General features: G+C 45.5%; 1 protein-coding gene across 1 annotated transcript in view; it reads right to left on the bottom strand.

Annotated features, from left to right (window-relative positions):
• The window catches only part of LOC109884752 (voltage-dependent T-type calcium channel subunit alpha-1I-like), a 287,147-nt gene that overhangs the window by 28,697 nt on the left and 240,440 nt on the right, over positions 1-18,010 (bottom strand). The window contains 6 exon segments of the mRNA XM_031813726.1: positions 8,367-8,437; positions 9,535-9,579; positions 9,582-9,667; positions 16,859-16,968; positions 17,498-17,604; positions 17,607-17,648. Of these exon segments, the coding sequence (XP_031669586.1) occupies positions 8,367-8,437; positions 9,535-9,579; positions 9,582-9,667; positions 16,859-16,968; positions 17,498-17,604; positions 17,607-17,648 (461 nt within the window).

Here is an 18,010-nt window from a genome sequence, read left to right as displayed (position 1 = left end):
TGCCTTTTACCAAGCAACAAAACCTATTGGTCCCAGCATCCATGTTGTGGCACAGCCTCTACCTTATCAGAATCCTCAGTAGAGGCATAATTTGCTAGTTGTTCTGCCTTTCGCTTGGGCAGGCCTGCTACCAAAAATAGAGAAGTGAAAGCTGGACATGTGGTGCACGACCAAAGCCCAAGTCCTACATCGTATCAGAATCCTCAAGAGGAGTCTGAGGAGAGAATTGGAAAAGTTGTCAGTTTGCGTAACCTTACTCTGTTATTGTGACTGTGTAGTTGGAAGCCACCCAGGACACACAGCAGTAGATCCCTCTCTGTCTGCTGAATGGTACTGCATAAAGAGGTTATGTAGTAAATATGCTCAGAAAACACAATCCCATTAGTGAGATGTAACCTTACAGAGCCAATGTCACAGCAGCCAGCACACAGCTCTGTCTCTTCTGGTACCCTGGGGGAAGAGGCTCTACTGGCCTGCTCTAGTCTGTTCTGACTTGCTCTGGTCTGTTCTGGCCTGATCTAGCCTGTTCTGGCCTGCTCTAGCCTGTTCTGGCCTGCTCTAGTCTGTTCTGGCCTGCTCTAGTCTGTTCTGGCCTGATCTAGCCTGTTCTGGCCTGCTCTAGTCTGTTCTGATCTGGCATGTTCTGGCCTGATCTAGTCTGTTCTGGCCTGCTCTAGTCTGTTCTGGCCTGCCCTAGTCTGTTCTGGCCTGATCTAGCCTGTTCTGGCCTGCTCTAGTCTGTTCTGATCTAGCATGTTCTGGCCTGCTCTAGTCTGTTCTGGCCTGCTCTAGTCTGTTCTGGCCTGCTCTAGTCTGTTCTGGCCTGATCTAGTCTGTTCTGGCCTGATCTAGTCTGTTCTGGCCTGCTCTAGTCTGTTCTGGCCTGCTCTAGTCTGTTCTGGCCTGCTCTAGTCTGTTCTGGCCTGCTCTAGTCTGTTCTGGCCTGCTCTAGTCTGTTCTGGCCTGCCCTAGTCTGTTCTGGCCTGCCCTAGTCTGTTCTGGCCTGATCTAGTCTGTTCTGGCCTGCCCTAGTCTGTTCTGGCCTGCTCTAGTCTGTTCTGGCCTGATCTAGTCTGTTCTGGCCTGATCTAGTCTGTTCTGGCCTGCCCTAGTCTGTTCTGGCCTGCCCTAGTCTGTTCTGGCCTGATCTAGTCTGCTCTGGCCTGATCTAGCAAATTATATATCTTTATACATCTGAACAAATGCTTGCGTCAGGCTTGAGTGAACAAGTCTCTGTTTTGCGAAGAAGCTGCCTCTAAAGCCGCAGAGTTATTTCTTCAATAGTTCCTGTCTTTCTTCTCTTCCACACTACACATCACTTCCGGTTGAACGAGGGAGAGTTCAGTTTTGTTGTTTTGAAAAGTTTGTTGTTTTGAAAGTGTATTGGAAAGTTCTTAGTAGAAATCTAACTTTCAGAACCCGCAACACAGTTGGCATCAGTTGCTGGGACTGCTAGTCTCTGTCCAGTGATCATGCCGACCAAGGATGGGTCTGAGTAGCAATTTGCGTAGCAGCTGGCTTAGCTGGGTTTTCTTGAGGGCTTGAAAGCAGCCCGCGATGTGGTTAGCCATTGTGGCTGGGACTGCAGATGGTTCCGGGTTCATGGCTGTCTAGATCCCTGCTGTTTGTTGTTGTCACCTCCCTGTGACCTGCCCTGTCTGGACCTACGTTGCTAGCTACCATGACAACGACCAAAGGCGGGGGGAGTACCGTTGAGGACAGTGTCTTTCTATCACACGTGAAGGATCTTTTAAACTAACAAAAATAGTATAAGCAGTTGTTACAACAACAAGAAAATAGCTTCAAGTGTTTTGTCCAAATACTGGTGGATTCAACAAGTAAAATAATGAACGACCTGACCAGAGAGGTCCAGGACCTGAATAACAATTTGCAGTTTTCCCAGGGTCAGCTCGATGAGTTGAAACAGGAGAACAGCAAGATGACAGCCATCTGTAAGTCGTTGAGAGAGGACATCAGTTCTTTATGTGAATCCATGATAACAACGACAGATAAATTAGACTTTCTGGAGGGACAATCAAGGCAGAACAACATGGTTGCGGTTGGAATTGCAGAATCTCCACATGAGACCTGGACAGAGTCTGAGGACAAAGTGAGGGAAATGATCTCTGAGAAATTGGAGACGGACCACAGGAAGATTGAGGTGGAGCGCGCCCACAGGACTGGAAAACCCACCACCGTCCCAGGTGACAGGCCCGATAGTGGTCAAGTTCCTGAAGTTCAAGGACAAGGTAGCTGTTCTGGAAAGAGCCAAGAACTTGAGAGGAACATATATCTTCCTCAACGAGGTCTATCCTGAAGCTGTGCACCAGAAGAGGAAAGAACTTATCCCAGCCATGAAAGCTGTCAGAGAGCGTGGGGACATCGCTGACATCTGCTATGACAGGCTCATTGTTCACCTTCCCAGAAGCCTGGAAGAGATGAGAGAGCCAAGCCTATGGGTTCGTAGCTTCAACTGCGGTACACACACACACACACACACACACACACACACACACACACACACACACACACACACACACACAAATTGATTATGGACTTCTGAATGTATATATTTTTCTCTAGCTTTGCTTGCTCTTTTCAGTATTATGTCTATCTCTGATAAGCTACCCAGGAAAGGGCTGAAAATAGCCCATATTAATATATGTCGCCTGAAGGTTCATGAAATCAATAACTTGCTAACATCAGATAACATTCATATATTAGCCATTTCTGAGACTCACTTAGATAACTCATTTGATGATACAGCAGTAGCAATACAAGGATATAACATTTATAGAAGAGACATAAATGCTTATGGGGGAGGTGTTGCTGTATATATTCAGAGCCATATCTCTGTAATGCTTAGAGAAAACCTTATGCCAATTGTTATTGAAGTGTTGTGGTTGCAGGTTCACTTGGCACATCTAAAGCCTTTTCTTTTGGGGTGTTGTTATAGGCCACCAAGTGCTGACAGTCAGTATCTAAATAATATGTGTGAAATGCATGATAGTGTATGTGATGTAAACAGAGAGGTCTGCTTTCTTGGAGACCTGAATATTGACTGGTTTTCATCAAGCTGTCCGTTCAAGAGGAAGCTTATTACTGTAACCAGTGCCTGTAATCTGGTTCAGGTTATTAATCAACCTACCAGGATGTTTACAAACACTACAGGAATAGGATCATCCAGGATCATATCAATCACATTTTTACTAACACTGTAGAACTTTGTACTAAAGTTGTATCCGTACCCATTGGATGCAGTGATCACAATATAGTGGCTATATGCAGGAAAGCCAACATTCCAAAAACTGGGCCTAAAATAGTGTATAAGAGATCATACAAAATATTTTGCTGTGCCTCTTATGTGGATGATGTTAAAAATATTTGTTGGTCTGATGCAATTAATAAGGAGCATCCAGACGCTGCACTTGATGGATTTATGAAATTGTTTCTTCCAATTATTGATAAACATGCACCTATTAAGAAACTGACTGTTAGAACTGTTACGGCTCGATGGATTGATGAGGAAACTGTATGGTTGAAAGAGATGGGGCAAAAAGAGTGGCTAATAAGTCTGGCTGCACATCTGACTGGCTGACTTACTGCACATTTACTTTAAATGGAATTATGGGCAGAAAGAGCCATTCGAATCAGATGGCTTATTCATCACAAAACCATTTGATGTTGCCAATTATTTTAATGATTACGTCATTGGCAAAGTGGGCAAACTTAGGAAGGAAATGCCAACAACAAACAGTGAGCCATTGTATTCATGCATTTAAAAAAAAAAAAAATAATAAGGAAAGAAGAGCGTTTCAAGTTTGAATTTTGTAAAGTTAGTTTGGGAGAGTTGGGAAATGATTGTTATCGATCAATAATGACAAACCTCCTGGCATTGACAACTTAGATAGAAAGCTACTGAGGATGGTAGCTGACTCTATACCCACTCCTATCTGTCATATCTTTAATCTGAGCCCCAGAGGAAATTCTTAGTCCTCAGGCCTGGAGGGAAGAACAAAGTCATTCTGCTACCCAAGAGTGGTAAAGCAGCCTTTACTGGTTCTAACAGTAGACCAGTAGCAAACTGTTGGAAAAAATGGTGTTTGACCAAATACAATACTATTTATCTGTAAACAAATGATCAACAGACTTTCAGCATGCTTTTAGAGAAGGGCACTCAACATGTACTGCACTGACACAAATGACTGATGATTGGTTGAAATAAATTGATAATAAGAAGATTGTGGGAGCTGCACTGTTAGATTTCAGTGCAGCCTTTGATATTATTGACCATATCCTTTTGTTGAAAAAACATATGTGTTTTGGCTTTTCAACCTCGTGGATTCAGAGCTATCTATCTAATAGAAGTTAAAGGGTTTTCTTTAATGGAAGCTTCTCTAATGTCAAACATATAAAGTGTGGTGTACCGCAGGGCAGCTTTCTAGGCCCTCTACTCTTTTCTATTTTTACCAATGACCTGCCACTGGCATTAAACAAAGCATGTGTGTCCATGTATGCTGATGATTCAACCATATACGCATCAGCAACCACAGCTAATGAAGTCACCGAAACCCTTAACAAAGAGTTACAGTCTGTTTTGGAATGGGTGGCCAGTAATAAACTGGTCCTGAACATCTCTAAAACTAAGAGCATTATATTTGGTACAAATCATTCCCTAAATTCTAGACCTCAGCTGAACCTGAAAACGAATGGTGTGGCTGTTGAACAAGTTGAGGAGACTAAATTACTTGGCGATACCTTAAATTGTAAACTGTCATTGTCAAAACCTATAGATTGAATGCTTGTAACGATGGAGAGAGGTCTGACCGTAATAATGAGATGCTCTGATTTTTTGACACCACACTCCAAAAAGCAAGCTCTGTAGGCTCTAGTTTTGTCTCATCTTGATTGTCCAGTCGTGTGGTCGGGTGCTGCAGGAAAGACCTAGTTAGGCTGCAGCTGGCCCAGAACAGAGCAGCATGTCTTGCTCTTCATTGTAATCAGAGGGCTGATAATAAATACTACATATATGCCAGTCTCTCTTGCCTAAGAGCTGAGGAGAGACTGATTGCATAACTTTTTATTTTTATAAGAAACATTAACGTGTTGAAAATCCCAAATTGTTTGCATAGTCAATTTCACAAAGCTCTGACACACACATGTACCCCACCAGACATGCCCCTGGGGTCTTTTCACAGTCCCCAAACTCAGACCAAATTCAAGAAAGCGTACAGTATTATATAGAGCCATTATTGCACAGAACTCTGTTCCATCACATATTGCTCAAAAAAGCTGCCCTGGTTTCAAAAAACAGATAAAGCAACACCTCACAGCACAACGCCTCTCCCCTATTTGACCTAGATAGTTTGTGTGTCTGTATTGATATCTAGGCTGTGTGCCTTTACATTTTTTTTATGTAGTTCGGTCCTTGAGTTGTTTTAGTCCATTAATGTTCTGTATTATGTAATGTTCCATGTTTTGTGTGGACCCCAGGAAGAGTAGCTGCTGCTTTTGCAACAGCTAATGGGGATCCTAATGAAATACCAAAAATACCAAAAAGCCTGATCTAGTCTGCTCTATCCAGATCTAGCATGATCTAGTCTGCTCTATCCAGATCTAGTCTGCTCTATCCAGATCTAGCATGATCTAGTCTGCTCTATCCAGATCTAACCTGCTCTATCCAGATCTAGCATGATCTAGCCTCTACCAGGCTAACAAATCGCAAGACAAACATTCACAGATGTGAAGCTGTTTTTCATAGAAGAACACGACCCAGGTTTATTAAGATAGGAGTGTTTAGTCAGGGTTAGAGACCAAGGTTGTGTTCAGCAGGTACTGAATGTCCGGGAAAGTTTTTGAAACCAACAAAGGAAAAGTGTGTGTTCTTCGTGGACAAGCTCAGGTGGTAATACCTCCATTTCAAAAGGTTTTCTCCCGTTTGGGTCTACTGAACATGCCGCAGGTCAGCAATGTCTAAGTTAAGTAGAAATTATGTAGTGACGTAACAGTTCTATAAAAATCTCTAAAGCACTTTAGATCCAGACTTTGTTTGTCATACTGTCAGTCTCAGTCTCTCGTCAGACTGTCTCAGTATGATACCGAGTTCCCTTTGGGCCAGAACTAATGCAAGTTCTCTCCAGCTACCTGTGTCACAGTTGATTAGTGATGTATCTACCAGGGAGACTGTAGATCTTACACTACTGGGGATGATTTAAGCACCTCTGAAAATAGCAATATTCCATTGAGATCAGTTTAATGATCTATGATTCTTAATGACATGTTTCTATGAGGGGTGATCCAAGCAACCAAGAGACAAACAAAGGGTGAATTTATGTCGGGTGAAACCTGGGTCAGTGATAAGTGAGTCTTGAATTTACTTTGATCTGTGCACATAGCTAAGAGCTTGCTATGCTAGCCAGGATCCATTCACTTTTACTGTGTTTTGGTCCCCAATGCTAATGTTAGCTAGCGAATAGTGGCTGTGGCCATAGATGCAAATCCAGAGAGGGGATAGCTAATCTCTCCCGGCCAAGGGACTAGTTTTAAGGAAGTCTGTATTTTCTGGAGAGAAAAAACATCACAGGGATAAAAAAAAAAATGAGTAGCTAAGAGAATGGTACAAGATGTCGCTGTGAGCACTCGTAATTAGCTTTTAGAAAGCAGAAATGGTGATATTCACGCAGCGTTGCCTACTAACATAGGCTATATCCGAAGTTTATCACCCAGCCCCTGGAGGAGAGAAAACAACTGGCTTTAGTGGTGATGTGATGTGACTGAACGACACCACTACCATCTAGTGAACAGCAGATGGTAGCCATTTTAGCTCAGTTGGGGAGAAATGGGATAATGTTAGATAATGGCTGATTATTTTAGGCAGATTCTGTGATAAGAGATGGCGTCGGTCGTAATGTGTTTGAGTGTTACCTTCAGCTAGCTAGCTAACATCTGTCAGGGGCTTCTCCATGTAACACCATTAATCTCAGTCTTGACAGTGTGTAACACTACCCTGGCAGGTGATTTTTCCCCTCCTTCTCAAGATGTAACTATAGCAGACTGATTGTCTTCTCTCATCACACACACACACACACACACACACACACACACACGCACACACACACACACCTCTTTAATCACCTTGGTGTTAATTACCTGCCTGATGCCCTTGGGGAGACGACCCAGGGTCCTGTGTTAATGAGACAGGGATCGATAGCAGTGGAGGAGAGGAGATCCGTTCTGCCTTACCTCCGTCTTCCCTACACTCCTTCCTTCTCATTGCCTGTTCTCCCTGCCTGCTCTCTTTCACTCACTCTCTACCTCTCTCTCTCTCTTTCTCTCTCTCTCTCTTTTTCTGTGGAATGATGTGGTCGGGACCAAACCTTATTTAGGAAAAGGAGTCATGTCTTTCCAGCCCAACCAGATCTAATAACCCACACCTCATTTCTTAATGTAGTAGAGGTATTAATATCAGTGTACCCCAGCCAGAAACAACCCCTAGCCACTTGTAGAGATCAGAAAGAATATGAGAGGTGTATGCAATATGGTCAAACTCCGTCCAAGCATATTAGAGTGAAAGGTTGAGCTACTTCCATATTGCATGATGTCAAATCCTTTCACATCTACATGAGGTGCCTAGGCAGTAGCGGTTATGGGCCTAGGGGCTGTATCTAGACCAGGGCGGTATTCATAATGTCTATAGGAGAATAGGAGTACTGATCTAGGATCAGTTTATCCTTTAGATCCTAATGAATAAAACAGGGGGACATGATCCTAGATCAGCACTCTTTATGAATAGTCTTTTTCCCAAAGCACTCTCCATGGTCCTGAAAAGCACACACTGTCCACATTATGTACAGCGATATAGCTACTGTTTGAAGATCATCATCTCATTTGATTGCAGCTGCCATCATCTACATAATAACCCTTGGTAGAACAGCTTGTTGAAAAACAGATAAAAATGCTTGTTAATTTAAAAAAAATGTAAACAGTGCCTCTAATCCTAGCCATAATCATTCAATCAGCCCCTCTGTTTGTCTGCACTCATCATACATAGGAGCTATGTGTGTGTGTGTGTGTGTGTGTATGAATTTGTGTGTGTGTGGCAGGGAGGCCTGTCTGAGTCACCAATTAGCACTGCCCAGAAAGCTAGAGAGAGACTATACATTCCTGGTCATTGATCGGCCTGTCCTAGTTGCAGTTTGGGACTTTTCTACCGCAGCTCTCTCCCCCAGGCCTCAAACTTAGGATGGATTCCCAGGGCAGTGTGAGGGGGAAGGGGGGCTGTTTTGGCCCGTGTTGAGCATTGTCATAGTATTGGCTCACCCAATGTTTGTTTATCTGGGTGTGTGTGTGTGTGCGTGCATTTGTACCTGTGGTAGGGCTTGGACCACCGTATCCAGCAGAGCTCTCATTCCTTTAGCCATCTTCAGCAACTTCAGAACTGGGATGGAGAGAATAGATGGAGTGAGAGAGAGAGAGAGAGAGAGAGAGAGAGAGAGAGAGGCAGAAAGACAGAAACAGAGAAAAAGGTTATGATGAGGGCTGGGGAGAGGTGAAGTGGAGGGGGAGATTATAAATGCTGGGCATTTAGGGAATTCCCTCCGGTTCAATTCTGGACTAAACGGGAAACATCCAGCCTCCGAAAGGTCACAGCTAAATTTATACCCAGCACACACGCTCTAACAGACACTGTCATACACACACACACACTCTCACAGACACTGTCATACACACACACACACACACACTCTCACAGACACTGTCATACACACACACTCTCACAGACACTGTCATACACACACACACACTCACAGACACTGTCATACACACACACACTCTCACAGACGTGGCCATACACACACACTCACAGACACTGTCATACACACATACACTCTCGCTCGCTCATGGCCCTCCCACTGGCCCAACCATTAGTCATGAGCTGTAGCTTTTGGTAGGATTAATGAAGAAGCAGTGATCTGCTGTATACTGGGTCTGTACACTGACTCTGAACACTGGGTCTGTACACTGGATCTGTATACTGGGTCTGTACACTGGGTCTGAACACTGGGTCTGTACACTGGATCTGTATACTGGGTCTGTACACTGGGTCTGAACACTGGGTCTGTACACTGGGTCTGTACACTGGGTCTATACACTGGGCCTGTACACTGGGTCTATACACTGGGTCTATACACTGGGTCTGAACACTGGGTCTGTACACTGGGTCTGAACACTGGGTCTGTACACTGGGTCTGTACACTGGGTCTGAACACCGGGTCTGTACACTGGGTCTGTACACTGGGTCTGAACACCGGGTCTGAACACCGGGTCTGAACACTGGGTCTGTACACTGGGTCATGCTATCCATAGATTCCAGAGGGGCGTGAGTAGAAAAGGTGTTGAACTGTGTGTTTGTGTGTGTGTGTGTGTGCCAGGGTGCGACTAAACACTCAAATGCACTTCTTCTTCTCTCCTCTCCCTCCTCCTTCCCTCCCTCCCTCCCTCCCTTCCTTCCTCCCACCCTCCCTCCCTCATTACCTCGTGCGATCCTCAACACCCTCATGATGCGTATGATGGTAGGTTGATGGGGAGAGAAGCGCTGTAGTCGATCTCCTCCAGAGTGATGCCCATCACTGACAGCAACACGATGGCCAGATCCAACTGATTCCACCTACACACAGAGTCAGAGAGCAAAGGGTCATCACACTGGAGGCCATGTTCCATCAGGGTCATTCATGTACTGTACAGGTACATGTGTGTGTGTGGTGTGTGTGTGTATGTGTGTGTGTGTAATGTATGTGTGTGTGCGTGTGTGTGTGTACTGTGTACTATATGTGTGTGTGGTGTGTGTGTGTTGTGTTGTGTGTGTGTGTGTGTGTGTGTGTGCCAGTAACCCAGACTGTTTCCACCTGCCTACATCTCCACTTTAAGACACGCTGAGAAAACTCAGACTGAGCATGCAGCTAGACTGTCCTGCCAGATGCCACTGATGTCATAGAAAAGAGACGAGGTGCTGCCCAATCACACTAACATACATCTCTCTCTCTCTCTCTCTCTCTACCCCCTGTACTCTCTCTTCCTTTTTCTCTCTCTCTCTCCATCCTTTACCTCTTTCTCTTCTTTCTCATTTATTTGATCTCCTCTCTCTCTTCCAACCCCTCCTCCCCCTCTTTTCTCTTCTACCCCCCCTCCCCTCCCACCCCCTCTCTCTCTTTCTCTGCTTCCATCATAGAAAATGGGTCAGTACCATTAAAGCACCAGGTAAATGTTTGTGTTTTGTTCGCATCAACATCTTCAACGTGTATGTGTTGTCAACAGCAGCAGCAGTTCAGCACCAACCATTCAGTACTGAGTCAATGAAATGAATTGATATCCAACATCAGCCACAATCTATCTGCTTCATCAGTAACCCATTATGTTGAATGGGAAAACAATTAGAGAAAGAGAATGAGTAGGAATGGCTCTAGTGATGCTCCATGTATCTGTGAGTGGGTTGATCTGGGTCCTGTTAACAGTAATGTGGGTGTAATTGAATTAATAACAGTAATAACAGAATGGGAGAAATCACTGCTCCACATATTGCTCACAGTGAGGGTGAGATATTGGACTGTATGGAGGCAGAGAGATCTTTCTGTGATTCTGTTTCCTGATTGAGTCCATGGGTCAGGAATGGTCAGAGATGGCCATGAATGGGTCAGGAATGGGTCAGAGATGGTCATGAATGGGTCATGAATGGGTCAGAGATGGTCATGAATGGGTCTGGAATGGGTCAGAGATGGTCATGAATGGGTCAGGAATGGGTCAGTGATGGTCATGAATGGGTCTGGAATGGGTCAGAGATGGTCATGAATGGGTCTGGAATGGGTCAGAGATGGTCATGAATGGGTCAGGAATGGGTCAGGAATGGTCATGAATGGGTCATGAATGGGTCAGAGATGGTCATGAATGGGTCTGGAGTGGGTCAGAGATGGTCATGAATGGGTCAGGAATGGGTCAGAGATGGTCATGAATGGGTCAGGAATTGGTCAGTGATGGTCATGAATGGGTCAGGAATGGGTCAGAGATGGTCATGAATGGGTCTGGAATGGGTCAGAGATGGTCATGAATGGGTCTGGAATGAGTCAGAGATGGTCATGAATGGGTCTGGAATGGGTCAAAGATGGTCATGAATGGGTCTGGAATGGGTCAGGAATGGGTCAGAGATGGTCATGAATGGGTCTGGAATGGGTCAGAGATGGGTCAGAGATGGGTCAGAGATTGGTCTGGAATGGGGTCAGAGATGATTCAGAGATGGGTCAGGAGTGAGTCAGGGATGGGTCAGAGATGGGTCAGAGATGGGTCAGAGATTGGGTCTGGAATGGGTCAGAGATGATTCAGAGATGGGTCAGGAATGAGTCAGAGATGGGTCAGGAATGGGTCAGAGATTGGTCTGGAATGGGTCAGAGATGATTCAGAGATGGGTCAGGAATGGGTCAGAGATTGGTCTTGGAATGGGTCAGAGATGATTCAGAGATGGGTCAGGAATGAGTCAGAGATGGGTCAGGAATGGGTCAGAGATGGGTCCAGGAATGGGTCAGAGATTGGTCTGGAATGGGTCAGAGATGATTCAGAGATGGGTCAGGAATGGGTCAGAGATTGGTCTGGAATGGGTCAGAGATGGGTCAGGAATGAGTCAGAGATGGGTCAGAGATGGGTCAGGAATGGGTCAGAGATGATTCAGAGATTGGTCAGGAATGGGTCAGAGATGGGTCAGGAATGAGTCAGGAATGGGTCAGAGATGGTCAGAGATGGGTCAGGAATGGGTCAGAGATGGGTCAGAGATTGGTCTGGAATGGGTCAGTGATGGGTCAGGAATGTGTCAGAGATGGGTCAGAGATGGGTCAGGAATGGGTCAGAGATGGGTTAGGAATGGGTCAGAGCATGATTCAGAGATGGGTCAGGAATGGGTCAGAGATGGGTCAGAGATGAGGATGAGGAGTGTACTAACTATAGTTATTCTGCATCTGATGAAATGGACAATGATACATCTACACACAATGAAGTATAGCAGATTAGCATCATGAATATTGTTCTGGAGGCAGCTCTGCAGAGTGGTCCCTAGCTGGCACAACCTTTAAACCCAACCTTAACCCTAACCTTTAACCTAACCTTAAACCTAACCTTAAACCTAACCTTTCACCTAACGCTAACCCTAACCTTTAAACCTTCACCTAACCTTAAACCTAACCTTAACCCACCTTTAAACCTAACCTTAACCCTAACCTTTAACCTAACGTTTAACCTAGCATTTAAACCTAACCTTAACTCTATCCTTTAACCTAACCTTAAACCTAACCTTAACCCTAACCTGTCAACCTAACCTTAACCCTAACCTGTCAACCTAACCTTAACCTTAACCCTAACCTGTCAACCTAACCTTAACCTTAACCCTAACCTGTCAATCTAACTTTAACCCTAACCTGTCAACCTAACTTTAACCGTAACCCTAACCTGTCAACCTAACTTTAACCCTAACCTGTCAACCTAAATGTAACCCTAACTTTAACTACCTACAGTACAGCAAACACTATGAATCATACAGTGAGATGACACACACAGTGTCCCCAGTGCAGCGTATTTAATTCAGTCACCTTTACTAGTACCATTTAGTATAGAGAGAGCATACTGGTTATATTACGGCTATGGCATTACTACTATGAATCACACAGAGTGAGAAAAACACACACAGTGTCCCCAGTGTAGCAGTGTGGATAGTGTTTATTCAGTAGCTCAGCAGTATCTGTATTTGACTATACAGAGAGTTTCCCAGCTATAGTTCAGCTATAGTAAAGCTATGACAATACCAGGAAGTACAATTGAAGTATCCCAGCTATAGTTCAGCTATAGTAAAGCTATGACACTACCAGGAAGTACCATTAATGTATCCAGCTATAGTTCAGCTATAGTTCAGCTATGACACTACCAGGAAGTACCATTGAAGTATCCCAGCTATAGTTCAGCTATAGTAAAGCTATGACACTACCAGGAAGTACCATTGAAGTATCCCAGCTATAGTTCAGCTATAGTAAAGCTATGACACTACCAGGAAGTACAATTGAAGTATCCCAGCTATAGTAAAGCTATGACACTACCAGGAAGTACCATTGAAGTATCCCAGCTATAGTAAAGCTATGACACCACCAGGAAGTACAATTGAAGTATCCCAGCTATAGTTCAGCTATAGTTCAGCTATGACACTACCAGGAAGTACCATTGAAGTCAGAATAACTATTTTCTAATGGAGTTGTGGTTAAGAAGGGCAGCTATGAATCATACACACTGAGATGACACACACACCACACACACACACACACACACACACACACACACACACACACACACACACACACCCACACACACACACACACACACACACAACAGTGTGTCCCCAGTGCAACAGTGAATACAGTGTTTATTCAGTAAGTCAGTGTGGCCCTGTAACTACCTGTCTTTTAAAGAAGCGTCGGAAGCCAAAGGCGGTGAGCTTCAGGAGGGTCTCCAGTACAAAGGTGGATGTGAAGAAATAGTTACAGTACTTCAACACTAGATCCAGAGACTGAGAGACAGAGAGAGAAGGAGGTGGGAGGGAGGGGGAGAGAGAGAGAGGAGGAGGGAGGGGGGAGAGAGAGAGAGAGAGAGAGGAGGGAGGGTGGGAGAGAGAGAGAGTGAGAGGGGAGGAGAGAGAGAAGAGAGAGGAGAGAGAGGAGGAGGGAGGAGAGAGAGAAGAGGTGGGGGAGAGAGAGGAGTGGGAGGGGGAGAGAGAAAGAGGTGGGGGGTAGAGAGAGGAGGTAGGAGGGGAGAGAGAGAAAGAGGTGGGGGGAGAAGGAGGTAGGAGGGAGGGAGAGAGAGAGAAGGAGGTGGGAGGGAGAAGAANATCTGTGAGTGGGTTGTCTGGGTCCTGTTAACAGTAATGTGGGTGTAATTGAAATAACAGTAATAATAGAATGGGAGAAATCACTGCTCCACCATATTGCTCACAGTGAGGGTGAATATTGGACTGTTGGAGGCAGAGAGATTCTTCTGTGATTTCTTGTTTCCTGATTGAGTCCATGGGTCAGGAATGGGTCAGAGATGGCCATGAATGGGTCAGGAATGGGTCAGAGATGTCATGAATGGGTCATGAATGGGTCAGAGATGGTCATGAATGGGTCTGGAATGGGTCAGAGATGGTCATGAATGGTCAGGAAGGGTCAGTGATGGTCATGAATGGGTCTGGAATGGGTCAGAGATGGTCATGAATGGGTCTGGAATGGGTCAGAGATGGTCATGAATGGTCAGGAATGGGTCAGGAATGGTCATGAATGGGTCATGAATGGGTCAGAGATGGTCATGAATGGGTCGGAGTGGGTCAGAGATGGTCAGAATGGGTCAGGAATGGGTCAGAGATGGTCATGAATGGGTCAGGAATTGGTCAGTGATGGTCATGAATGGGTCAGGAATGGGTCAGAGATGGTCATGAATGGGTCTGGAATGGGTCAGAGATGGTCATGAATGGGTCTGGAATGAGTCAGAGATGGTCATGAATGGGTCTGGAATGGGTCAAAGATGGTCATGAATGGGTCTGGAATGGGTCAGGAATGGGTCAGAGATGGTCATGAATGGGTCTGGAATGGGTCAGGAATGGGTCAGAGATGGGTCAGAGATTGGTCTGGAATGGGTCAGAGATGATTCAGAGATGGGTCAGGAGTGAGTCAGGGATGGGTCAGAGATGGGTCAGAGATGGGTCAGAGATTGGTCTGGAATGGGTCAGAGATGATTCAGAGATGGGTCAGGAATGAGTCAGAGATGGGTCAGGAATGGGTCAGAGATGGGTCAGGAATGGGTCAGAGATTGGTCTGGAATGGGTCAGAGATGATTCAGAGATGGGTCAGGAATGGGTCAGAGATTGGTCTGGAATGGGTCAGAGATGATTCAGAGATGGGTCAGGAATGAGTCAGAGATGGGTCAGGAATGGGTCAGCGATGGGTCAGGAATGGGTCAGAGATTGGTCTGGAATGGGTCAGAGATGATTCAGAGATGGGTCAGGAATGGGTCAGAGATTGGTCTGGAATGGGTCAGAGATGGGTCAGGAATGAGTCAGAGATGGGTCAGAGATGGGTCAGGAATGGGTCAGAGATGATTCAGAGATTGGTCAGGAATGGGTCAGAGATGGGTCAGGAATGAGTCAGGAATGGGTCAGAGATGGGTCAGAGATGGCGTCAGGAATGGGTCAGAGAGGGTCAGAGATTGGTCTGGGACATGGGTCAGTGATGGGTCAGGCATGTGTCAGAGATGGGTCAGAGATGGGTCAGGAATGGGTCAGAGATGGGTTAGGAATGGGTCAGAGATGATTCAGAGATGGGTCAGGAATGGGTCAGAGATGGGTCAGAGATGAGGATAGAGGAGTGTACTAACTATAGTTATTCTGCATCTGATGAAATGGACAATGATACATCTACACACAATGCAAGTTATAGCAGATTAGCATCATGAATATTGTTCTGGAGGCAGCTCTGCCAGACGTGGTCACTAGCTGGCACAACCTTTTAAACCCAACCTTAACCCTAACCTTTAAACCTAACCTTAAACCTAACCTTAAACCTAACCTTTAACCCTAACCTAACCCTAACCTTTAAACCTTACACCTAACCTTTAAACCTACCTTAACCCTAACCTTTAAACCTAACCTTAACCCTAACCTGTCAACCTAACCTTAACCCTAACCTGTCAACCTAACCTTAACCTTAACCCTAACTGTCAACCTAACCTTAACCTTAACCCTAACCTGTCAATCTAACTTTAACCCTAACCTGTCAACCTAACTTTAACCGTAACCCTAACCTGTCAACCTAACTTTAACCCTAACCTGTCAACCTAATGTAACCCTAACTTTAACTACCTACAGTACAGCAAACACTATGAATCATACAGTGAGATGACACACACAGTGTCCCCAGTGCAGCGTATTTAATTCAGTCACCTTTACTAGTACCATTTAGTATAGAGAGAGCATACTGGTTATATTACGGCTATGGCATTACTACTATGAATCACACAGAGTGAGAAAACACACACAGTGTCCCCAGTGTAGCAGTGTGGATAGTGTTTATTCAGTAGCTCAGCAGTATCTGTATTTGACTATACAGAGAGTTTCCCAGCTATAGTTCAGCTATAGTAAAGCTATGACAATACCAGGAAGTACAATTGAAGTATCCCAGCTATAGTTCAGCTATAGTAAAGCTATGACACTACCAGGAAGTACCATTAATGTATCCCAGCTATAGTTCAGCTATAGTTCAGCTATGACACTACCAGGAAGTACCATTGAAGTATCCCAGCTATAGTTCAGCTATAGTAAAGCTATGACACTACCAGGAAGTACCATTGAGTATCCCAGCTATAGTTCAGCTATAGTAAAGCTATGACACTACCAGGAAGTACAATTGAAGTATCCCAGCTATAGTAAAGCTATGACACTACCAGAAGTACCATTGAAGTATCCCAGCTATAGTAAAGCTATGACACCACCAGGAAGTACAATTGAAGTATCCCAGCTATAGTTCAGCTATAGTTCAGCTATGACACTACCAGGAAGTACCATTGAAGTCAGAATAACTATTTTCTAATGGAGTTGTGGTTAAGAAGGGCAGCTATGAATCATACACACTGAGATGACACACACACACACACACACACACACACACACACACACACACACACCACACACACACACACACACACACACACACACACACACACACACACACCACACACACACAGTGTGTCCCCAGTGCAACAGTGAATACAGTGTTTATTCAGTAAGTCAGTGTGGCCCTGTAACTACCTGTCTTTAAAGAAGCGTCGGAAGCCAAAGGCGGTGAGCTTCAGGAGGGTCTCCAGTACAAAGGTGGATGTGAAGAAATAGTTACAGTACTTCAACACTAGATCCAGAGACTGAGAGACAGAGAGAGAAGGAGGTGGGAGGGAGGGGGGAGAGAGAGAGAGAGGAGGAGGGAGGGAGGGGGAGAGAGAGAGAGAGAGAGGAGGAGGGAGGGGTGGGGGAGAGAGAGAGAAGGAGGTGAGAGGGAGGAGGAGAGAGAGAGAGAGGAGGAGGGAGGGAGGGGGGAGAGAGAGAAAGAGGTGGGGGGAGAGAGGAGGTGGGGAGGGGGGGAGAGAGAGAAAGAGGTGGGGGGGGGGGTAGAGAGAGGGAGGTAGGAGGGGGAGGAGAGAGAAAGAGGTGGGGGGAGAAGGAGGTAGGAGGGAGGGGGAGAGAGAGAAGGAGGTGGGAGGGAGAAGAAGAGAGAGAAGGAGATGAGAGGGAGGGGGAGAAAGAGGAGGTGGGAGAGAGGAGGAAGGGGAGAGAGAGAGAGAGAGGAGAGAAGGAGTCACATATGGTACTGTGTACATGAAAACACACAACACTCTGTCTTTCTGTACCCCCCCACCCCCACCCACACACGTACACCGCTCCCTCCAGTCTTACTCGTGGCTGGCTGTAGTGTTCCAGTGACATGGTGATGACGTTGATACAGATGATGAAGGTGATGAAGAGGTCCAGGTAGTAGGTGGTACACAGAGTGTGGATCACAGGCGGAGGGGGCTGTAGCTGGCATAGTAGGGGATCTTCTGGGCGTCTGGCAAGGGGAGACAAACACAGGTAATAGTGCTTTATACATAGTATTACTGTACCACTATTCAAAAGCATTCCTGTGATGTCCTCCTGTCAAGAGTAATACTCATAAACAATTCACACAATTATTGATGATCTATCTCTGTCTGTTCTTCTCTCCCCCATCCCTCTCGCTCTCTCTCTCTCTCTCTCCCCCTCTCACCCTCCCTTTCTCTCTCACACCCTTTCTCCCTCTCTCCCTTTCACCCTCCCTCCCTTTCTCCATTTCACCCTCTCTCTCTCTCTCTCTCTCTCTCTCTCTCTCTCTCTCTCTCTATCACCCTCTCTCTCTCCCTCTCACCCTCCCTCCCTTTCTCCCTTTCACTC

The sequence above is a fragment of the Oncorhynchus kisutch genome, unplaced genomic scaffold (genome assembly GCF_002021735.2).
Source record: "Oncorhynchus kisutch isolate 150728-3 unplaced genomic scaffold, Okis_V2 Okis06b-Okis10b_hom, whole genome shotgun sequence".
NCBI classification, from domain to species: domain Eukaryota; kingdom Metazoa; phylum Chordata; class Actinopteri; order Salmoniformes; family Salmonidae; genus Oncorhynchus; species Oncorhynchus kisutch.
The sequence above is the reverse complement of the archived record's forward strand: the minus strand, read 5'-3'. Positions and strand labels throughout refer to the sequence as shown.